The sequence below is a fragment of the Medicago sativa genome, chromosome 3 (genome assembly GCF_051527215.1).
Source record: "Medicago sativa cultivar Bolivia chromosome 3, Bolivia_mono, whole genome shotgun sequence".
Lineage (NCBI taxonomy): Eukaryota > Viridiplantae > Streptophyta > Magnoliopsida > Fabales > Fabaceae > Medicago > Medicago sativa.
Window position 1 is genome coordinate 5846057 of NC_140751.1, and position 25328 is coordinate 5871384.

Here is a 25328-nt window from a genome sequence, read left to right on the forward strand (position 1 = left end):
CATCCAACAATGAAACATTACATCAATGTTATTTCTCAAGTATACTAGCATAACCAAGCAACATATACAAATCCATAATTCCACATAGTCACAAAATTCACCAAATTTCGCCAATGCACCTAATCACCAAATCACATAGTCAAGTATGACACATTTCACCAATCTCAAGTGCATGCAATGTTCCATACACTTCTACATACATGTGGTACCAAGTTTTGATTTCGAAGGTAATCTTACCGAGTTATCCACTAACGTAATAATCATCACCAATTACGTTCTTCACCAACTAACGTAATAATCACCACCAATTAAGTTCTTCACCAAAAGACTCAACATGACTATGAATGCATGGACTTTTAAGTAAAGACTCGACAATGCACAATTCATCAACTCTATATTATACAATTTACACCATATAATATCTTCACCAAAATTCACCATTTCATTATCAATCATTTACATCCATACAATCAACAAGTCATAATTACAACAAATAGAGTCATCATCATCAACAATTATCACCACAAGGAAACAACTTTATTTCACAATGCACGATTCGCATAATAGATGAACAATCATCCACATAAGATAGCCAACATATCAAATATTGGTTCATTCTTATTTCATCATATTATTTACCCCCTAATAGGCCAAATAAAAACGAAATTTCTTGAAGAAAAAAATTGGTTTTTGTTTGCCTTATTAGGAGGGTAAATAAAAAAAATACAGGGGGTGAATCAAAAAAAATATTTTACAGGGGGTAAAAACTTATTAACCCTTTATTATTTTTATTTTTGCTCTTTTTCAATTGTTGCCCCTACCTATCATAAAAAGCTAGAAATTTAACAAATAGAAAAATATTTTATATTTTACCATATCGATTGAGCGAGATAAAGGGGCTAAAATGACAAATTGGTAATCTATAAGTGCAAAAATATATTAAACAAATAAACAAAGGATATGGTTCTTACAATATAAGAGATAAATAAAATTATACTTGTTGCAAGTTTAGGAGAAAAATATGACTAAAATTATTAAGTTTGTTCATGTGATGATCCTCTTTATTTTGTTATTTTTTGTTGTAACTAACGTTAATGGTAAACCAATTTGTTTTTTTAAGTTCATTGTTTATCTTATACAAATTCTTTAACCCCTTTAAATAATATTTGTTTCTTCTTGTTTTATATCACAGGAAAATGGCCAGGTTGCAAGGCAGCTGGTGATTGTGGGAAAAACTGTTGCATTCGTCCTTTAAAAGCAAAATGCATGATGTTCACTTGTTTTTGTGTTCGTTGAAGTTTTAGTCCAGTGTTAAAAGTTTGACATTGTAATTTTAGAGGACAAAATCTATTTCATGTTATTGATGATGAAAGTAATCAAAGTAGTAATAAATTATATTTTGCTTCTAAGCTTGCAAATTTATTTGCATGTCATAATGTTATTACTTTTATAATTTGTCTACACTTTAATTTGCAGACTTAGCGAGTTAATGAATAAATAGTTTCTATTGTGTACTTAGTTTTTAATCAATAATTAAATTATTAATATTAATAAAAGTCACAATTATAATAAAAAAATTTATTGGCATAGAGTACTCTTTTTTTTTTTTGAAGGAGAGTACTCTTTTTTTTTTTAAAGGCTAAAGAAATGTATTAAAAATAAAATAAGTCCCTCTAACACAAGGTGTACTAAAGTAAACTTAAAATTCAAGAATTACATCATACAATCCAAGATACTACTGTAACACCCTAAACCCCATATGCAATAAATCATGCAAATAAATCAATTATTCGGAAGAGTTTAGATGTTACACCTTCATTTTCTCAAAACATGCATAAATATGTTTTCAAAAACTCGCAGCACAAAAACAACATCATAAATATCTCAACAACATTTAACAAATCTCAACAAACATGTCTCAGGTCTCATAATACATCACCAACAATATCTCAAACCTCAGACATAAACAGACAATAAGTCTCAGCAACAACATAAATAAATAACATAATATAAAAATTCCGACACGCCTAATCAGAACCCTATCTAAGACTCCAAGCAAAAGATAAGAGGTAGCTCCAAGCTAATCCTCAAGCAACTCATAAGCAATAAGATATCAATCATGCACGCCGTCTACCCATTCATACAAATAGGCAAGCAGTCAACCAAACGACCACTGGGGGCTAGATAATATTTCACATAATATGGCAGGACGCTTTATTCAAGGATTTCAAGTATAGCACATATACATACTTATCATTCCTAGAATACTAACTTCATGTAAATTGTATAATATCATACTCCATTCACAGCATAGCAAGCATATTCATTTTCAAGATCAAGTAAATAAACTCTTAATCAAGTCATCCAACAATGAAACATTACATCAATGTTATTTCTCAAGTATACTAGCATAACCAAGCAACATATACAAATCCATAATTCCACATAGTCACAAAATTCACCAAATTTCGCCAATGCACCTAATCACCAAATCACATAGTCAAGTATGACACATTTCACCAATCTCAAGTGCATGCAATGTTCCATACACTTCTACATACATGTGGTACCAAGTTTTGATTTCGAAGGTAATCTTACCGAGTTATCCACTAACGTAATAATCATCACCAATTACGTTCTTCACCAACTAACGTAATAATCACCACCAATTAAGTTCTTCACCAAAAGACTCAACATGACTATGAATGCATGGACTTTTAAGTAAAGACTCGACAATGCACAATTCATCAACTCTATATTATACAATTTACACCATATAATATCTTCACCAAAATTCACCATTTCATTATCAATCATTTACATCCATACAATCAACAAGTCATAATTACAACAAATAGAGTCATCATCATCAACAATTATCACCACAAGGAAACAACTTTATTTCACAATGCACGATTCGCATAATAGATGAACAATCATCCACATAAGATAGCCAACATATCAAATATTGGTTCATTCTTATTTCATCATATTATTTACCCCCTAATAGGCCAAATAAAAACGAAATTTCTTGAAGAAAAAAATTGGTTTTTGTTTGCCTTATTAGGAGGGTAAATAAAAAAAATACAGGGGGTGAATCAAAAAAAATATTTTACAGGGGGTAAAAACTTATTAACCCTTTATTATTTTTATTTTTGCTCTTTTTCAATTGTTGCCCCTACCTATCATAAAAAGCTAGAAATTTAACAAATAGAAAAATATTTTATATTTTACCATATCGATTGAGCGAGATAAAGGGGCTAAAATGACAAATTGGTAATCTATAAGTGCAAAAATATATTAAACAAATAAACAAAGGATATGGTTCTTACAATATAAGAGATAAATAAAATTATACTTGTTGCAAGTTTAGGAGAAAAATATGACTAAAATTATTAAGTTTGTTCATGTGATGATCCTCTTTATTTTGTTATTTTTTGTTGTAACTAACGTTAATGGTAAACCAATTTGTTTTTTTAAGTTCATTGTTTATCTTATACAAATTCTTTAACCCCTTTAAATAATATTTGTTTCTTCTTGTTTTATATCACAGGAAAATGGCCAGGTTGCAAGGCAGCTGGTGATTGTGGGAAAAACTGTTGCATTCGTCCTTTAAAAGCAAAATGCATGATGTTCACTTGTTTTTGTGTTCGTTGAAGTTTTAGTCCAGTGTTAAAAGTTTGACATTGTAATTTTAGAGGACAAAATCTATTTCATGTTATTGATGATGAAAGTAATCAAAGTAGTAATAAATTATATTTTGCTTCTAAGCTTGCAAATTTATTTGCATGTCATAATGTTATTACTTTTATAATTTGTCTACACTTTAATTTGCAGACTTAGCGAGTTAATGAATAAATAGTTTCTATTGTGTACTTAGTTTTTAATCAATAATTAAATTATTAATATTAATAAAAGTCACAATTATAATAAAAAAATTTATTGGCATAGAGTACTCTTTTTTTTTTTGAAGGAGAGTACTCTTTTTTTTTTTTAAAGGCTAAAGAAATGTATTAAAAATAAAATAAGTCCCTCTAACACAAGGTGTACTAAAGTAAACTTAAAATTCAAGAATTACATCATACAATCCAAGATACTACTGTAACACCCTAAACCCCATATGCAATAAATCATGCAAATAAATCAATTATTCGGAAGAGTTTAGATGTTACACCTTCATTTTCTCAAAACATGCATAAATATGTTTTCAAAAACTCGCAGCACAAAAACAACATCATAAATATCTCAACAACATTTAACAAATCTCAACAAACATGTCTCAGGTCTCATAATACATCACCAACAATATCTCAAACCTCAGACATAAACAGACAATAAGTCTCAGCAACAACATAAATAAATAACATAATATAAAAATTCCGACACGCCTAATCAGAACCCTATCTAAGACTCCAAGCAAAAGATAAGAGGTAGCTCCAAGCTAATCCTCAAGCAACTCATAAGCAATAAGATATCAATCATGCACGCCGTCTACCCATTCATACAAATAGGCAAGCAGTCAACCAAACGACCACTGGGGGCTAGATAATATTTCACATAATATGGCAGGACGCTTTATTCAAGGATTTCAAGTATAGCACATATACATACTTATCATTCCTAGAATACTAACTTCATGTAAATTGTATAATATCATACTCCATTCACAGCATAGCAAGCATATTCATTTTCAAGATCAAGTAAATAAACTCTTAATCAAGTCATCCAACAATGAAACATTACATCAATGTTATTTCTCAAGTATACTAGCATAACCAAGCAACATATACAAATCCATAATTCCACATAGTCACAAAATTCACCAAATTTCGCCAATGCACCTAATCACCAAATCACATAGTCAAGTATGACACATTTCACCAATCTCAAGTGCATGCAATGTTCCATACACTTCTACATACATGTGGTACCAAGTTTTGATTTCGAAGGTAATCTTACCGAGTTATCCACTAACGTAATAATCATCACCAATTACGTTCTTCACCAACTAACGTAATAATCACCACCAATTAAGTTCTTCACCAAAAGACTCAACATGACTATGAATGCATGGACTTTTAAGTAAAGACTCGACAATGCACAATTCATCAACTCTATATTATACAATTTACACCATATAATATCTTCACCAAAATTCACCATTTCATTATCAATCATTTACATCCATACAATCAACAAGTCATAATTACAACAAATAGAGTCATCATCATCAACAATTATCACCACAAGGAAACAACTTTATTTCACAATGCACGATTCGCATAATAGATGAACAATCATCCACATAAGATAGCCAACATATCAAATATTGGTTCATTCTTATTTCATCATATTATCATGAATACAAAGCCATTTGCAAGTTATTCGATCATAAAAACATCATTTTGACAAAGTTCATCTATTTTCACAAAATCGTTTATTTTTTCAATTTTTTTCAATAAAAGTAGGATACTACGCTCGTAATTATCCACAAAACATTCATACATCTCATCTAACACCTTAGCAATTCAATCATAGCATTTTCGTTTCACAAAGTTCATTCGTTTCTCAAAGTTCTCAAAGTTCGTCTCATTTTCCTCATGTTTCGAAATCAATTTCTTTACTCAAATAAGCTATGTTAATTCAATGATATAAGCTCAATTACACTCAAATCAATTAGGTTTAGGTATTTGGAACTCCTAGGGTTGCATTTGGAACCTTAAAAGTGCAAAAATCCGTTGTTCCAAACCAAACAGCACGCGCACAAACGTGCACGTTTTACCTGGCAAAAATGCACGACCACAGTAAGAAACGCACAGTCCGTGCGTTTTTGGTCCCAGACCGTGTGTTTTGGTCCCTGACTGCAAAACAACACGTGTTCGTGTTTTTCACGTACAAGGAAAATCTGATTTTCGATTCCTCTTTCATCATGGTGGTCCTATGCAAAGCAAGCTATAATTGGTGGTTTTTGTGTGTCGAGCTTACAGACCAGAGATACATTTACATTTTTTTCTTCACTCTTCATGGATACAGACTATTAATTTATTTGAGATGAGATGAGATGAGATAAGTACTAACTAGTAGAATAAGGTATTAATTTGGTAAAAGAACTAGTAAAACTTTGTTAATAGTTTCAAAAGAGATATCGATTATTGACAGAAAAAAATAAAAATTGAGTAAATGGTCACTTTTGTCCCTTACTCTACACCTCGTTGTCACAAAGGCCTCTGACACCTGTTAGAAGAAATTGATTTTGAACAAAAGAAGGAATTAGATGAGATTTAGAAATTTGAGATTTAAGGATTTCGGGATTAAATTCGGGATTTAGGGATTTGAGATTCAATTTGGGGATATTGATTTTCGGTTCAGGGACTAAATAGACCATTTTCTACTTTTACTTTAGTTCAAGTGACACCTCATGCACGCAACCTCATCAGTTAATAGAAGTTTTTAACGTCAGAGACTAAATTGATAATGAAAGTACACATTCATGGACTATTTTGTATTTAATCATGAATCATAAACCTTTGTGACAGCAAAGTGCATAATCAAGGACCTTTGTTCAAGAAAAAGGATTTGGGATATCAAAGTTACAAGTGAAGTGAATGAGTCAGTTATGAACATCAAAATTTATTGTGAATGCATCTATTCTTTATCTCATTCATTTATTAGAGATTTTTTTATCTCATTCATTTATTAGATATTATTGTTAACCGAGTGAAGTATGATCTCTTCTTAAAGGTCTATCTTGTTGTGAACTTTTTTTTTTTTTTGAGCAAATCTTGTTGTGAACTTATCTTAAGAAAACTTTGTATTTTATTATTTTTATTTTTGCTCTTTTTCAATTTTTGCCCCTACCTATCATAAAAGACTAGAAATTTTTTTTTTTGAGGAATAAAATTCTAGAAATTTAACAAATAAAAAAATAATGGATATTTTACCTTATCGATGGAGCGAGGTAAAGGGGCAAACATGACAAATTTATAATTTATAAGTGCAAAAATGTATTAAGCAAATAAACAAAGCATGTGATTCTTACAACATAAGATATAAATAAAATTCTAGTTGTTGCAAGTTTAGGAGAAAAATATGACTAACACTATTAAGTTTGTTTGTGTGATGGTCCTCTTTATTTTGTTATTTTTTGTTGTAACTAACGTTAATGGTAAACCAAATTATGTTTTTTTTTTTTTAACTTTATTGTTTATCTTATACAAAATCTTTAACCCGTGTAAGTGATATTTGTTTCTTGTTTTATAACACAGGTATGTGGCCAAGTTGCAAGGAAGCTGTTGATTGTGGAGAAAACTTTTGCATTAGTCGTTTTAGAGTAAAATGCTGGAGGTTCAAGTGTTTTTGTATTCTGTAATAAGAGTTTTACATTATAACCTTGGAAAATTCTATGGTGAAGTCATGAAAATGACTTTTCTGGTAAAGTTAACACTATAACATCAAAAGTGTAGTGAGTAACACCCCACCGTTTGCACAGTGGCGTCAAAAGTTCAGTCCCCATATTATCATCAATTAATCAGATTAACAAGACTACACTTAATCTAATTTTATCCTACCTTTTGTTAAGTGTAACACCCCACAAAGTGTAACACTTAAGACTATCACATAATATCATCAACTCTGTATGCATGTTAAAGATGTCAACGATAAAATAGTACTTGTATGTCCAAAATGTTGCAAGCATTACTAGATGAATTACTATTGATCATTAATCAGTAATCAACAATTTAAAAATGAATCAAACATTAAGATCAAAATTAACTTTTCCAAAAAAGTCAGTTTTCTAACTGCACCGTAGAAGCTCCCTATAACCTTAGCGGACAAAATCTATATCATGCTATTGATGATGAAAGTAATTAAAATAGTACTCGCTTCATTCCTTTTCTTTTGATGTTTTAGCTTTTGACACAAGTTTTAAGGAGTAATTAAAGTATATAAATATTTATGTGTTTTTGACTAAAATGTCCTTATTTATCATTAAATTCACATGTGATAAACCAAAAGGTCACAACTACTTTAATAGTTTATGGTGTTTTCCAACAAAGGTAAACTTGAGAAAACAATAATAAATTCACTAAAACATCAAAAGTTTTGGAATATAATTGAAACTCTAAAACATCAAAAAAAAGGAATGGAGGGAGTAATAATTTTGATAAATTATATTTTGCTTTTAAGCATGCAATTTATTTGCATGTCATAATGTTATTATACTTTAATAATATGTCTACACTCTAACTTACACTTGGTTGGCCTTTGAACTTCTTTTACGGACTTGGAAAGTTAATGAATAGAAGTTTCTATTGTGTACTTGGTTTTTAACCAAAGATTAAACTATTGATATTAAAAAATAGTCACAATTATAATAATAAAAAAATTATGGACATATAATATAGTACTCCATTATTCTTACTGATTTAGAGTTGCATGCAATACACGCTACAGTTAATGTGAATAATATACCAAATTAACATGATGATAAACAACGAATCATATACCCATATATATAGTACTATTAAAACATAGGGTTAATTTGCTCCAAAAAAAAAATAGTGTTAATAGTGATTTATCATTTGTAATATATGTCATTTTCAGTTTTTCTCTATGTAAAATTTTTTGTTTACATCTCATCTTTGTAAAATAAAGATTTACCATTCAGCCATTGAAGACACCAATCATTTGACAATAAGAATCTATCAAGACGATTAATAGAAAAGTCATTCCATGACACCACATAAACTTTCAACCATAAAGAGGGAGATCTGCTAGCATAGTACCTTCAATGGACCTGTTAAAATGGGTAAAATCCTCATGACGAGCGGTTTCCCCTCTAATGTTTCTTTCCTCGTCTGAATGAATAACATTAAAGTTACCACAAACACACCAATTATTCCTCAAATTATTAGAAATAATTGCACTTAACTGATTCCACAATGCCTCTTTTCCTCCCACATCACAAGGTGCATAGACATTTGCGATGAAAAAATGTTTATGATTCCTTGAATAAATACCATGAATAATAGGAACATGATTAAAACTCATAGTCAACACCACTTCCACCTCCGAACAATCCTACATCGTTAAAATCCTACCTGAGGCTTCAACCGATGGACAATAGAAATAATAATATATATTGGAACCCCAAAAATAATTACAAAAAAAATCATCAATAATCTTTATCTTCGTCTCCTGAATACACAACACAAGAGGCCTCTTTTCGTTCACCAATGTATTCACTTCATTCCTCTTCCCCAACCCGTATAACATTATAAGTGATGACCTCATTGGGGCACCCCACTTGAAACCTTACTGCCATATGCTTCTATCCTCTCGCCGCTTCCCTCACCCATACCTCATCTCCTACTGCCCCGTGCCAATATTCCTTCTTCTTTGCTCCAACTTAGCCAACACCTCAAACATATTAATTTTATCCCCTTTATACTTCACACATATAGTCTTCCCTATACCTCATGCATCCTCCACCTCGACTTCAGACTTAGCATGTAAAATAACCCAATTCTTTCAATTACTAGTAACATATGAAGACGATTGAGATGATGATGACGATTCTCCATTCCCTTGAGGCTTGCTTGTATCCTTTTTTGCATCATTTGATCGGTTACGTTTGTGTTTTTTTCTTCAAGGTCTTTAACGTTGTTTTACTATCTTTACCTGAAAGCCTCGCAATCTTATGCATAACTAACAAAGGCGGTTTTTTGAATTTCCTAAGTTGCTTTTTATCAAGTTATTTTAACTTGCGTAAGTTAAGTGACCAAATTTATTAAGTTTAAAGTAAATGGACCCATTCAAACTTTTAAAATAAGTTAAGGACCAAATCAATTTATTTTAAAGTTAAACTTATAATTTTTAAATAAGTTAAGAGACCAAATAGATAAGTCTTAATTTTACTTATTATCACGTTTGTTACGAAGCAACTTCATTTTTAAGGAGTTTGAGTTCTCGCCATTTATCAAAATAAACGGTCCTCTCCATTTATCAAAATAAATGGAGGATGCCATTTAATCCTCTCCATTTATAAAAATAAATGAAAGATGCAATTTGGAGAGAGATAGAGACATAAAATAGGTAGTGGATCCTACTATTAAGTGTCTCACCATCATTAATTACTTTTTACTTTTTTGTGTGTCTTTATCTCTTCAAATAGTAGAAATGGAGAGAATAATAAAAGGAGAGGATCTTAACTCCCATTAAAAATATACACGTAAAAAGAGATGGTTGGTTCTACAACTATTAACTACTCCATTTTATAATTTTTTTAAACTTTTTTGTGTTTTTCTCTTTTTAAATAAAAGAAATGGGATCATAACCCACTTTTAAGCATGCTTAATGCTTTTAACTTGAAAATATTTTCAAGCCTAAAAAGTCAAATTAAGTCAAATAGTTAGACATTTTTTGGACAAATTTACTTCTAACAACTCAATTATCTTTTAAATTAAATTAAAATTCAAATATACATCATAATTATAAGAAATTGAAAACTAACTATCTATTTTAGTTTTTTTTTTTGTTACAACTATTTTCAAATTCAAATTTAAAAAACATAAAAAAAAAAAAAACTACTAATATATGAAAATTAAAGTTCACCGTTTTGCCAAAAGTATCATCAGTTATACTCGTAATTTCATTAATTTGTTGGGCTTCCTGATTTTTTTTTTTTTTTACCTCTTATGACATAAATATAGAAAAACAATATATTCTCCTCTCTTTTAGCGATGAGTGTCGTCTTTCTCTTTCTCATCATACCTCAAATGCCTTTTCTTTTTTTCGTGGAAAATTGAATGGAAATAATTAAAATTTTAGATGATTGTTATAATTGAAATTAAATAGCAAAAATAAAAACACATAAAAGACGAGTATGGTGGTTTTTGAATACGAAATGTGAAATAAAGATGTTGTCAAAGAGTCTCGTAAGTCGTAGCTCAACTGGAAAAAATGCCGAAATTGTTACACTCAAACACTACATTAATGTTGATTTTTTTTTGAAAATAGTCATAAATTTTTAAAATTTTATTATATTAAATTTCTCATAGGTATATAAAAATTTGTTTATAAAGATATAAACAAATAAAATCTGCAAAGGCGCAATGCAAATATTTAACAATTTTTTGCTTATAAAAGAAAAAAATATTTAATAATATAAACATTATGTTAATGATGATAATTTTTATTTAATATTTATAAATATTTCATAATATCATCGATATGGTTATTTTTTTATATAATTAGTGCAATGTTATTCAACTCGAACGAATACACAAGTCTTTTACTGTTTTCGTTAATGGTCAAGTCTTTTACTAGTTAAAAGTAAATTTCTATAAATCAAATAATATAGATATTATAAAAAAAAAGTCCGAGTTTACGAGTTTACATGTTTTGGGCCAGTTTTCTATTAAAATCCAATTCATTTTTAAATAGGTTCATCTCTCCCCTTTGTGTTTTTCATCTCTCCCATCTTTCTAGAGAACAACCGTGTACCACCACCCTTTTCTCTCCCCCTCCATCATCCTAACCCTTGTTTCAAGATGTAGCCTTCAACAAGGGTGCGCAGGTTAGGATAATCCATCTCCACTGTCACGCCTTTCAAACAATCATTGGGGTTGTTGAGATTTGTCATCACCATCGCATACACGCGCATCAGGTTGTGGTTCTTTGATTGTCTTCGACACAACACCGCCTTCCTTCTGTGGCTTATGGTGGGTGGTGACTGCAGGTTTCAGATTGTCGTCGGTGCTTTGCTATCGCGGCTGTTCTATAACCAATTGCAAACAATGGTGCTTCATCGTTGCCGGTTTTATTCCAGTTCTCATAAAACACAAATGTGCTCTGTTACAGATTGCGTTGGTTCTCGTTGGCTCCTTCAACACCAGCGTATCTGGCATCTAGTTGTTATAGGTCAGTTAGAAATCACAACTCTTTGTTAGTGCGATTTGGGTCAGGTTTTATGTCCCCCCAGTTTTTATGTAATTTTTCCCTTTTTTAATAATATATGAGCAATTGGGAAAAGATTAGAGTAGCGTACCAACTCAGTTGGACACTATTCTTTTTGATGTCCTTTTGCTCTCGACTTATACAAAAAAAAATCATTTTTAAAGCCCAACCCAATGTACTAGTGTTAGATGAACATGCAACCTTTCTTATTCTAAAAAACGAACACCAGAACACACAACACAACATGGAACACATGATCTTTCTCCTCCTTTACCATCTAAAGAAGAATTTGATGAAGTTGAAGACGAAAACACCAATGAAGATGATGTTATGGAGTTTGAGAAGGATTGATCTTTTGAATAAATTAACTTATTTATTTTTTGTATAGTTTTATTAACAAGTTTAGAAACCTTTGAAACTTGCTTTTTTGGATGGTTTGAAAACTTACAAAACTTATGATTTTGTGCGTTAATTTTTGTATTTTGATGTTAAGTTAAACATAACACTTTATTATGGTGGTTTGATACATTTTGTCTTTATAATTAAGTCATATTTTGCGCTATTTAACTATTTATAATACTCCCTCCGTCTCACAATAATTGTCTCTTTACCACTTTTTCTTTTTCTCAAAATAATTGTCACTTTAGAATACCAATGCAGCATTTATTATTATTTTTCCTTTATTATACCCTTATTTATTGAATTTCATTCAACTTAACTACTCCACTAACTACAATTAATAAAGGTGTTTTAGTAAATGAAACTAATTTTACCATCAAAATCAACACAATTAATCATTTCCTTAATAATCGTGCATAAACCTTAAACGACTATTATTTAGAGACGGAGGGAGTATTATATTAACTTACATATGTCATGCATATAATAAGATGTATACAATTTTAATGTTAGGTAAACTCGTACAAGTTCTTGAATCAAGTTTATTTAAGTAAATCCACTTGGGTTGGCGGGTGGTATTGACTTGGATCTGGGAGTGTACTCCTCCTCACGGTCTCAGGTTCGATTATCTCCAATGTTAACTTAAGTAAGTTAACATCCGCTCCTTTGTATGAGTGTCCACATGTAACTGTTTTCTGCTTCTGTTTGTGCCTCTTTATTATGGCACTTTGACTTTGTAAATACTCTTGGTAGGTTCCCCTATTGCACTTCTCGTGCGGGGTGAATCTTGCCCGTTTATAATACATCTTTTTAGCTTGTTAAAAAAAAACTTAAGTAAGTTAATTTAGCTTCTTAAAAAAAATTATTTAAATAAAAGGAATTGAGGTAACTCTCAAATTGTAAAATATTGAATGCAACTCCTATAGATTTATGATCGCATAATTATATGGCATCACTTCACTTTTTACCAAATCAACTTACCTTTTTCTTCACGTCGACCAATTATTTAACCAAAAACAAAAATGGAGTCGGCCAATATCATTGAATAGACAAAAATACAAGAAGAATAAAATAGTCCGTGACTATGAAGACACGTGTTCGGCTGCTGCTGCTGCAAACTCACCCATCGTACTACAAAAAATTTCAACGGTCGTGAATGACGATCCCAAATCTTCAACATCAAAAAACCAACCTTCCAACGTTTGGAGTTTACAAAATATCACAAAATCGTCAAATAATGTGTTTTAGTTGATAAGCAGTGGTCTAAGTAAAGTTGAATTCAACTCTAGCGGTTAATATGATGATCTCTAAACAATTCTTAGGTATTCTTTGCACAACTATGAAGACTAATTCCCCAGTCTTGCATGATTCAAATGAGCGAAAAACTCTGTCTAAATGTTTTAACCTACTGCATGCGCAAGAGACCCACAACTTTGGTTAAGTTAAAAAAGATGTGTCGTCTCATCTAAACACTCTTGGATAAAGAACAATATTTTTTTTCTTTCTATTACACTCTGAAACGAACAATCTATAACAAATTTCTCTGATCACTATTATAACAAACAATTATTCTTTAGATTTATCAATGTATCTAGATATTCTATAAACAACATCAAAAAAAAAAAAATAGATATTTCTATAAACACACATTCTCTGAGTCTTAAATTATGTTCGGGTGTGTTCCAAAACCTAATTACCTGATTTTTGTATTAAGAAAAAACAAAATCAAAAATATCAAATCACAAAATCAAAATCCACGATCCATGTAACCCTAACAATTTCCCTATAACTCCCAAACCCACACTCTCCGCGCGTTTGATCCACGTCCGCTCCAAAATCCTCGTTACATTAACCTCCACAAAAAAACACGTACAAAACACCAAACTAGTGTCACTTTCACAACACAAAGATCCACTCGCCACAACCTCGTAGAACTGTCTACAATATATATTTTTAAATTGCTAATATACCCCTCAATTTTTAACACACTCTTCTTCTAGATCCCTCTCTTCTCTTCTCTCTCTTTTGTTCTCATTCTTATATTCTCTTCTTTCCTTCATTGTTCATTCACCAATAACTACAATGAGTGCATCAAATAACTAACTCAACAAAACCATACCCTATTTTTCCTTTTATTATTCTTTTCTATCTCAAAAACACACACACAAATCTCTTCATTGTTTCAAATCTGAAAAAACCATGATTCATCTTGCAATTTCATCACAAAAGAATCCATTGGTGATTATTAACAAGCCAAATTTAAACAAACATCACAAAAGACCAATCATAACATGTTCACAACATCACAAGAATTCAAGAAACTTCATTGAGAAACAATCTCAACAACCTACATTTATGGTTGACACACATAAAAATTTTGTTGTGAGAGAGAATAAGAAAAAGAAGGAAGAGGAGAAGAGTGTGTTTATTGAGAAAGAGGAGAATAAGAAGAAAAAGGGTTCAAGTACTAGTCAAATTGGAGGGAAACAAATGCTTATATTGTGTGGATTTGGGTATTGGTTACAAGGGTTTAGGTGTTTTCCTTGGCTTGCTCTTAATTTTCATATGGCTAGTAATCTCAATTTGGACCCTTCAATATTGCAACTTGTACAGTATTCTGCTAATCTTCCTATGGTGGCTAAACCACTCTATGGAATTCTTTCTGATGTTATCTATATTGGTGGTGCTCACAGAATCCCTTACATTATCACTGGAGGTATAAATTTATCCCCACATAGCTTTTGCCTTTTCTGTTAATGTGTTAAATACTCAAATGTTAATAGTTCAGCATCATATTTACATTTTAATCTATGATGAGGCACGTATACGACATGGACATTGACACGCTGACACAACTAATAATTTGAAAAAATCACACGATTCAGTGTAAATATAGGTGTCGGTGTCGTGTGGCTAATCCGAGGAGTGTCTGTGTTTCATTGTGATGATATTGAGATGTAGATATTGGTAATGGTAATAATTTGAAAAATGAAAGTGATTGAACGTAAACCGGTAACCACATGTGTTGGTGTTGTGTCGGCATATGCTATGCCTTTAATCTGAAGTGTCAGTTATACGAATTTAGAGCCTCTAAAGTGAGTAGTTAGGAAATTGAGAAAATCAAAGGTAGATATTGTAGCTACTTGTGATTTGTTATGCATGCGCATATAATATCAACCATTGATTTTTTTTATAAATAGATGATATTATTCACTTTACTCTCTTGAGTGAATATCTCACTTTAGTGGAACTTTGTTCTAGTTACACATAAGATTTTATTATCATCAATTTTGGATCTTTAACCCTTATCTGTAACAAGCTGTGAGGTAACAACTCACAAGAATTGGAAAGTGTATGAGAAGAATATAGAGAGTTTATAAGATAATAATAAGACCAAGCAAAGCCAGTGACTACTAATCTATCTAATTCATGTGTCATTTTCACATCAAATTAGAGCATAATCCATAATGCATGTGTGGTTAAGATGGTTCTAATTTGCAGCCACGGTTGCGGTTATGCTGCGAACTTTGATATTGCGACAAAATGCGGACCAATACAGCCGTAATTGCAGTTGTTGTGCCATCGTAGTGACCTCTGAAACCTTTATATTACATTAGGGCTGTGAACCGCAACTGATAACCTACTTCAGGCCTGTAATTCCTTTTGTTTGGATCAGTCTGATCTGATTTTAAGTTATTTTGTGTTTAGGTATTAAGGGAAAGGGAAAATACTTGGGTGACATAATGTCACCGTGACATTAAATCTGGGCCACACAAAGGTGTTGTGTTGTGTGGCCCAGATGTGTTGTATGTGTTGTGTGGCCCAGATGTTATGTGGCAATGTGTGTTGTGTGGCCCAGATTTAATGTCACGGTGACATTATGTCACCCAAGTGCTTCCCGGTATTAAGATAGATAACTCTTTCCGTGTTAACATGTGGTATGTTCAATTGGCTTCTTTTTGTATTTTCAATTTCTACACGGAAACAAAACAAGTACCAGATCAATTTCGTTATGAATAAAATTTACCTTGGTTGAATAAAAATATTACTGTGTATTATAAGATTTCAAGAGGATAGCGTTCAAAAAGACATTAAGAAATGCAAGGTGGAACTCCTTTATTTAACTTGATATTCGTTTACTGCGAGTTTCAATCAAAAAGAATTTCTCTTCTGAATGAGTTCTCTTCTTTTATCCCATAAAATGAAACTTATTTGGTTCAATCTCCAGTTTTTTTGCAGATCTTTGCTTGGAATTATCTAGCATTTGTCCCTGCTGCACGTGAAGTGCTTACCGTCTTAGTTGCAGCTGTGCTTCTCAGTAACTTGGGAGCATCCATTACTGAAGTTGCAAAGGATGCTCTTGTAGCTGAGTATGGGAAGAAACACAAAATTGGCGGCCTACAATCATACGCGTTCATGGCATTAGCCGCAGGTGGAATCTTAGGCAACTTGATCGGTGGTTATTTTCTACTGAAACTGCCTCCAAGAATCATGTTCATGATATTTTCAGCCTTACTATCTGTACAACTAGCAATTTCTTTCTCAACAAGAGAGGATTCTTTAGGCATACCACAACCATCAACTCTAAATCTTGCAACACAATCCATCTCGGAAACTATCAAAAAACAAGCGTCGGATCTTTTTGTGGCTATCAGCGACAAAAGTATTTCTTACCCACTTTTATGGATCGTTGGATCAATTGCCACTGTTCCAATGCTTACGGGCTCCATATTTTGCTATCAGACACAGTGTCTAAATCTTGATCCTATGATCATCGGTTGGTCTAGAGTGATTGGTCAGTTGATGCTTCTTTCAGGAACCGTACTTTATAACCGATATTGGAAAAAGTTTCCGATGAGAAACCTGATAGGCGCAGTGCAGATCCTATACGCTTCGTCGTTACTTCTTGATCTTGTTTTGGTTAGACAGATAAATCTTAAATTCGGAATTCCAAATGAGGTGTTCGCTCCTTGCTTTTCGGGTTTGGCAGAAGTTCTAGCACAGTTTAAACTCCTTCCTTTCTCGGTTCTGTTCGCAAATTTATGTCCGAAAGGCTGTGAAGGATCTCTCACCTCTTTCCTTGCATCAGCTTTGATCCTATCATCAATAGTTAGTGGCTTTTTTGGTGTTGGATTGGCCTCTTTGCTCGGCATTACATCCGGTGATTACTCAGGCTTGACTGTGGGAATTCTTATACAGTTTGTCGCAGCTTTACTACCTTTAAGATGGATCGGTTCAATACCTATGTCACAGTCTGATTCAGAGAAGCAAAGAAGAAAAAGTATGAGTAGAAGGGCGCGTAGAAACAGAAGAGTTGGAAAAGTCGTGATTGGTTCGATTAATGCATATAGGCGCGAAAGGGAATGGGAATCGCAAAGGTGAAAATGATCAATTCTTACCTTTGTAGCTTTAATGATCATTCAAGGATGATTGGTGCTTAACATCTTTCGAAAATGATTCCTTATGCCATTGTTAGCTCACACGAGTTGCCTCCTGCTTCAAAGCGTAGGATTTTGTTTTTCTCTATGTTTGGATTCTTAACATGGAGCCACACCTTGTGAATTGTCAAAGGTGGTTTTTGAGGAGGAGAATGCTAACACGTGTCCTTAGGACATTGATCATGAAATCAAAAGAGGTATGTTTGTATAGGAAAACGATGTATTTATTACATTGACCGGTGTTTTACTTGTATATTCGAGATAAATTTTCCTCCAATGTCGTTAAGACACTTGTTAATAAGACCCTTTGGATTTTAACAATCTACATCTTGATGCTTCCTTTGATATGTACTCTAGTTATTTTGGTACTTTGTTTTCATGTCCATATCAACTGATCTCAAATATCCAACTCCCATTTGACATATGTTTATATGCACCATTTTATTGAATTCGTCTAATGAAAGTCTTATTTTTGCACCTCTTGTGCAATAGGAAAAATACTATTGCAGCTAAAGTTATGCAGAAGTCAACAATGTTTGGCCTAAATCAGTGGAGAAATCCTAAGAAATAACTAGTTGAGTTCTTAACATGTTTCACTTCACTATCTTAAGTACACCAGAACTAATGAAAAAATTGTTTGTATTTTCAAGCGCAATTTGTAATGATTTTTCAAGTAAAATAATCTATGCTTGAGTTGAGCTCAACACAGCAAAGAATATACTAAGTTACAAAACATAACCTTTTCTAACTCAAAAGGAGGTTCTACCCCAATACTAAGTGTAATGTGCAAAGATAGGAGCTGATACATTCAATTTTATTTTATTTTGATAATATACTAATTTGTTTTTATTCTGTGTATAAATTTGTTTGTTATAGAACTGTAATTGAAACATATATTCTCATGCTGTAATTGTATTTGTCAACTAGTTAGTTTATTATTATCTAACTGAAATTTTGTCAACTTACACAATGTTCTTTTTGACACAATAAATTTAAGCATTTAAAAGCATCAAGTGATCAAATCATCTTATAAAGTGACTCTACAAAAAACTGTGTCAAAATAGAAGTGGCTTGATCACTTCAAATGAGCTGAACAATCAAACTAAAGCAGTAAGCATGATATTGCAGAAGATCCTCTAATGTCATGCTTTAGCAATAATGAAATAAAGAATCACATCCTTAGTTGAATAAAATATATTGGACTTAAAAACCAATATCCTACAGAGGAAAACCAGTTAACCCTTTAAAGTTCAAAGTACTAAGTGACAAGATATGAGGTAGATGATAGATGTCTTGGAGAGAAACCATCTCATTTATGTATGAAATATAACTCAAGGGCTTGTTCTAGTGGTAAAATGACATACATGAACCCAAAAATCACGGGTTCGAGCTCGATCTGTTAGGGTCTTTGCAGGGAAGAGTACTCCCTCCGTCCTAAAATGTAAGCAAAAAAAAAAAAATTCACTTTCTTTATCCAAAAATGTAAGCAAAAAAGACAAAACTTTTATCCTATTTAATCTTGTTATTTTAAAAAACGATTTTTTTAAAGAAAAACTTTTGCTTATTCTCATGAAATTAAATGCAAATTAGATTCAATTTTCTTCCTTTCATTTTCTCCATAATCAATAGCCAATGAAAATTGTTTTTACATCTTCCCATGAAACTTATTCTAAAGAAAACATAAAAAAATTATACTTCAAATTCTTATGTTTTAGTTTTTTTAATAAGTGTGATTTGATTTTTTTTTCCTTACAATTTGGAACGGAGGGAGTAATTAATATGACGTAGTTTAACTATGTCAACGTTCTTTAAAAGTCAAAGAGATGGTTTATGGGCCTAATAAGATTTCTTATAGCTTCAATAATTGAAAATTGCTCTTTAGGCACCCGGGATTTTCTCTCAAACACCCTACACGAAAATACATCCGTTTGCTAGGTTACGGTAGTTAATAGCCGTTCCCAACCACAACACTCAACCGTCGTTCCTGATTTAATCATATATCTGGTAGCTCACTTGTACTATACACTATTCACTCACCACTTTCTATACCTTATTCCATCCGAAAATTTGATTTTTTTTCTTTGCAAAAAGTGTGTCTCGTGTATTTTTGAAATCCCAAAAGTTGAATTTTTTTCGTTGCAAAAAGTATGTCTTGTATATTTTTGAAAGTTGTCCATCATGTACATAGTGGAAACTACACAAGAAAGAAGAAGCTAAGACATAAGAATATGTTTTTTGGATAGACAATCTTGGTTTCGAGAACTCATGGATATTGAAAGAGGAGAGCTACCACCCAAAAAAGAATCAAATGAAGTCATTCTAATTCCTTTAGTAGTGAAAACGAAGAAGAGGAAGAAATTGAAGAAGATGAAAAAGCAATTTCACTAGATAGTATATGACATGTTTTTTGTTCACACTCTTTTGGCTAATAATACACCGACATATTTTGTGTGGTCGATAATGCACCGGAATCATGTCTCAGGATGGAAAAATTGAAGGTCATATCTGATATGAAGCTTTCAAGAGGAAGACTAAGATTTTTTTAACCCCCACCGATAATTTGGATGACTTGAAGACACAATTTTACCAATACATTGTTCATCTTAGTGAAAATCAAACTAAATGTTCATGATAATGTACAAGTACCATGCATAGATATAGGTTAGGACAACGACAATGGAACTATTGTTAATTATCCTGAGATGCTTAAAGATGATGACGATGTAGTATCCATGTTTTTCTGGATGGTTGAGAATAATAAGGTATATCTTTGGGTTTGTTTCAATTGCAAGTGCCCAACCCAAATTTTCTATAGAGATTTGGTGTCAAGTTATGGACTCAAGTTATTTGACGCGATATTGTCAATTTCTATAATGTTGAATTGTTGTTGAGTTTCAATTGTTTGTGTATTGTTAATGTAATGTTGAATTGGTATAATGTTATTAAATTATGAATGATGATGTTTTGTTGTTGATTATCAGGGATAATTCTTGTTGGATAATTTACTGCTTGTTGAATGGTGTTTCTAACTAACATGTGTCTAGACATGTCATTTTGTGTCTTAGTTATGCATTCAAATTCTACGGACATAATTTTTCTCTCTAATTGATAGTTAACTATCGTTCTTGGTAACGACAATCAACTATCGTTTCTGAAGCGACAGTTAACTACCACAAACTAGTGAATGACAGTTAACTGTGGATGGGGTATTTTTATCAGTTTAGGATGCCTAAGAGCAAACCTAAGATGCATAAAGAGCAATTTTCTCAATAATTTATATTATTTTGGAAGCTTATTTTTCCATCGATGATTCTTACAACTCAGACCCATCCAAATTCATTTATTTGGATGCAAGAAAAAAATGTGTTTTTTCTGTCCGAATTCATAAATTTGGAGGGGTGTTGTTTTTAAAAAAGCAGGGCAAGGTTAAAAGTAGCTCTTAATTATTTTTAAATCTAAAAATATTGTGTTTGGGCCATTACTTGCTGTAAAGCCCAATATGAAATGAAAAGTTAGGAAAAGGAAAGTTGTTGTTGACATTTCATAGTTTGTTGAAAAACATCAAAAAATTACTAAAATGACCTCATTAGCAGTTAACTCCCGCCGGTTACATCCATCGCTGCTCTATTGGACGCTGGATTTTGATAGTGTACTGTTTTCTTTTGAAAAAAGTCGAGGAAGCTATCTTCCGATAATCTATTTTGATTGTATTGAGTGACACATGAGTGTATAGAGCAAGTTTTATTTTTTTTATTTCAAAAAACTATTTAAAAAGAATTATCAACCACCAAAGATATTATTAAATTTTATTGCGGACTAGGTCGCTCTATTTAATATATATATATATATATATAGCAGCAATACTCAAAATTGTTCAAGGCAAACGATCAACCACAATGTTCCCAGACAACATGGTACAATGGCCAATCAAAACCGGAAGGGACAAAAATGATAAGGAAATGACTACTCAAAAACTCAAAGAACTTCTTTGGTGTGAGTTGTGAGTTATGTGGAGTCCTCTATTTATAGAGTGTTGCATAGCAAGTGCGAGTTAAAAGTCAAATATTGCTTGGGAAAGTAGAGGTTGGATGGTTTATAAGTGATATGACCCATAAACCTATAATGTCTAAAGGTTTTTAGGTAAAAATGTGGTGTCTCTCTCACTTGTGTGATTGTTGCTTTTGGTCCAATATGGATGATCCCCTGGACTCCCCTCGTGATCCAACAATGGTATCATAGTCAAGGTTCGACAAGAGTTTGTTGTGAGTTATGTGGAGTCCTCAATTTATAGAATGTTGCATAGCAAGTGTGAGTTAAAAGTCAAATATTGCTTGGAAAAGTAGAGGTTGGATGATTTATAAGTGATATGACCAATAAACCTAATGTCTAAAGGTTTTTAGGTAAAAGTGTGGTGTCTCTCTCACTTGTGTGATTGTTGCTCTTGGTCCAATATGGATGATCCTCCAGACTCCCCTCGTGATCCAACATTGGTATCATAGTCAAGGTTCGACAAGAGTTCGATCGACTCCTTGTGTGGAAAGTATTCCGGGCAAGGTGTTCAGGCGGCGAGTTTCATTGATCAGCGGCAGGGGAGATGCAATTACAATTGTATGTGGATGATAAAGCTTTCACTTGAGGGGTGAGCACGATGAATTTATGGACTCACACTTGATAGGGGAGATTATTGTGTAGTAAATGTGAGCAAGAAGTTTCATATTGCTTAAAAAGTAGAGGTTGGGCATTTTATAAGTGAGAGGACACATAAACTTAATGCCTTAAGGTCTTGAATAAAAGTATGGTGTCTCTCTCATTTGTGTGGTTGCTCTTGACTCATTGTGGATAATCCCTCAAACTCCCTTTGCGACCCAACATAGGGAGAATTTGCAACCTATATCAGCAAGACTCGGGGAAGGAGTCAAGTGAAACTCGGGGAGGAGAAATTGACTTGGTTAAGTTAAGAGAAACTTGGGGCGTATGAAACTAATGGAAGTTTTTTTAGGGGAGGAAATTTAGTTCATTTAATTAATGATAGTAGTACGAATACAAGTGGGTACATCAGTGAAAATGTGGAAACGAGCATAAGATGCGATAGTCCTAGCTAACAAGTGAGCAACCTCAAGGGTTTGTCTCCTAGTAAACTCAACACAAAGAATTTGTAAAAAAAAAAAAAAAAAGCATGCACTTGCAATCATGGATAATAGCTCCAAGCTTCGAAATGTCATCCACTTTGCTATTAAATTTTGAAGCTACCGTTTAGGGTCAACCCTAAAATCTACATTTCTCAACTCTAGCTCTTTGACCCAAAGAAACAGATGGAAACTTGGGGACCACGAAACACACGAAATTAAAGAGTAAATAATATTTTTTTTCTTCCCATTTTTCGAGTACTACAAATTTACCATTTAGTCCAAGCTCAACGACGGCTTTACATATGCTATTTAATTAATTATGTGAGCGTTCACTCCCATTCACAACATTGGGTACCTGAAGGGGACACTCTTTTACTATGTAAACACTAATAATGGGTGTATCATTTTCAATGCAAGACTTTTACATCCTTATTTCGCTTCACACAACACTAGATCTAAGTTCCAAGACTTAGCTTTTAATCTTCCAACTTCCATTGTTCGAAGTAAAAAAAATCTTCGAACTTCCAACCATTTTTCTTCCACCACACAGTTCCAACAAAAACCATCAAATTCTTTTGATAAAAAATTGTCAAAAGTCTTTAGAGAAATGATATTTGTACAATCATTTTGAAACACTTATCTCTTATACTTTCATTGTGTTTTTACTTTATCTTCCTGATTCTCTCCCTATTTTTTTTAACCAATAAGAAGAGATAAAAAAAAAAGATTGTCCTAAAAGTTATTACAAAATGATTGTACAAATATCATTACTTATTCTTTTTTGGAAGATGCTAACAAATGTCATGGAGACACTTTTTAAAGACCTTGATAAGTTTTTATGAAAGTTTATATATTCAATACATTTGAAATTGAAGTATTTGACTTATATCAAAATTTCCTCTCTTTACAAGGATTAACAATAATAATTGTTTGGCCTAAAAAATATTCATTATTGGTTTTTAGAGTTTAATTTAACTTCTTTGTATTTTTTTCTTCCAAAAAGACTTTGAAAAGATAAAAATCCAACAAAATAGTAAATACTTTTGTTAAAGACAAATTGTCAAGCCCTTGTGAGCATAGTTCAGTTGACAAGAACAATGCATTGTTTTATGGAGGGGTCCGAATCCAAACCTCGAAACCCTACTTATTTACGTTAAAATATGAATTTTAGCTATTAGATTACTTGACAAAAAAATTGTCAAAACTAAAAAGACAGTTTATTTGAGACAAGAATGTGCTCACCGGAAACACAATTGAAATAAATAATTAAATATAACCAAAAGATAAAAAGGAATGATAATTTTTTTTTAGCATTTTATTATGTAATCTAAACTCAAAATAACTCTTACCATGATACTTTACTCCAAAATTACTCTATCTACATAGATTCTAACTTTCTTTTTTGTTTTTTTTTTTTATATTTATAATAAAACAATTGTCAAACTTAAAAGTTAATTGAAGAGACCGACGAAAAGCTCTCAACATGATTTATTTTTCTGCAAGCGATTGTATTAAAGATGAACTATGTTCTTCATTTATGAATTCTTTAACCTCGTCAATAATCTTAAACCTTTGTGATTGGTTAAAGAGAAATATTAAATTACGGAAAGCATTTGTGAATTGTAAAGCATTTAAGCTTATGGAGTAAGTAAATATTATATTGATGAATGTGTGTTTAAACCAAGTAGTTATTGTCCTCGTGAGCTCAGCTCAATTGGTAGGTAGAGACAATACATAATATATGTAAGGTCTGAGTTTCAAACTCCGGCTAACAAAAATACTAAGTAGATATTATGTACATTGAGGAATGCTAGCAACACTCACTTTTTAACACTTTCTCTAGCACTCACTCTTTTATTCAGCGGCGAAGCTACCACAATTTTTACGAGGGGGCCAAACATAAAGACGAAATAAAATTATTTTAAAAACTAATATATTAAACTTAATAAATAAGTAAAATAAATTCACAATTTTTTTTTACTTATATTTAATGAAACACCAACAAAGAAAATAAAAGCTTTCTTAAAAAAACAAAAATAAATTAAAGTTAACAATAGTTATTTATAAAAGTTGAGCTATATGTAGTTTTAAGAAGTCAAATTTATCCATAATAGACACTAAACTAAATAGATCATATATTATTTTAATATCATCTCTCTTTAAACGAACAAAATTGTTTGGAGTGGCCAAATACTATATTAATGAGGTAGCTATATATTAAACTATGTTAAATACTCAAGTGTTTTTTTTCTTTTGGGGTAGCCAATGCTACCCCATGTCAACACAGTCATTCGCCCCTGCTTTTATTGAATGAAATCAATATATGTCTCACCACTTTGTGTGGGTTCAATTTTCAAAGTGTAGACTCACAATGATTTAAACCAATAAAAGAGTGAGTATTAAA

General features: G+C 31.9%; 1 protein-coding gene and 2 long non-coding RNA genes across 3 annotated transcripts; all 3 read left to right on the forward strand.

Annotated features, from left to right (window-relative positions):
* The first annotated feature begins 953 nt into the window (after positions 1 to 953).
* LOC146935199 (uncharacterized) lies at positions 954 to 1514 on the forward strand. The gene is made up of 2 exons (XR_015033079.1): positions 954 to 1097; positions 1193 to 1514. It is a non-coding gene; the product is annotated as an uncharacterized LOC146935199 (long non-coding RNA).
* Positions 1515 to 3268: 1754 nt separating this feature from the next.
* On the forward strand, positions 3269 to 3875 carry LOC146935200 (uncharacterized). Its single transcript, XR_015030151.1, has 2 exons — positions 3269 to 3458; positions 3554 to 3875. It is a non-coding gene; the product is annotated as an uncharacterized LOC146935200 (long non-coding RNA).
* Positions 3876 to 14426: 10551 nt separating this feature from the next.
* LOC146935201 (putative folate-biopterin transporter 8, chloroplastic) lies at positions 14427 to 18140 on the forward strand. The gene is made up of 2 exons (XM_085750351.1): positions 14427 to 15073; positions 16586 to 18140. Exons 1-2 carry the CDS (start codon positions 14557 to 14559, stop codon positions 17737 to 17739), a joined length of 1671 nt encoding a protein of 556 aa, XP_085606477.1. The 5' UTR covers positions 14427 to 14556; the 3' UTR covers positions 17740 to 18140.
* Positions 18141 to 25328: the final 7188 nt, after the last annotated feature.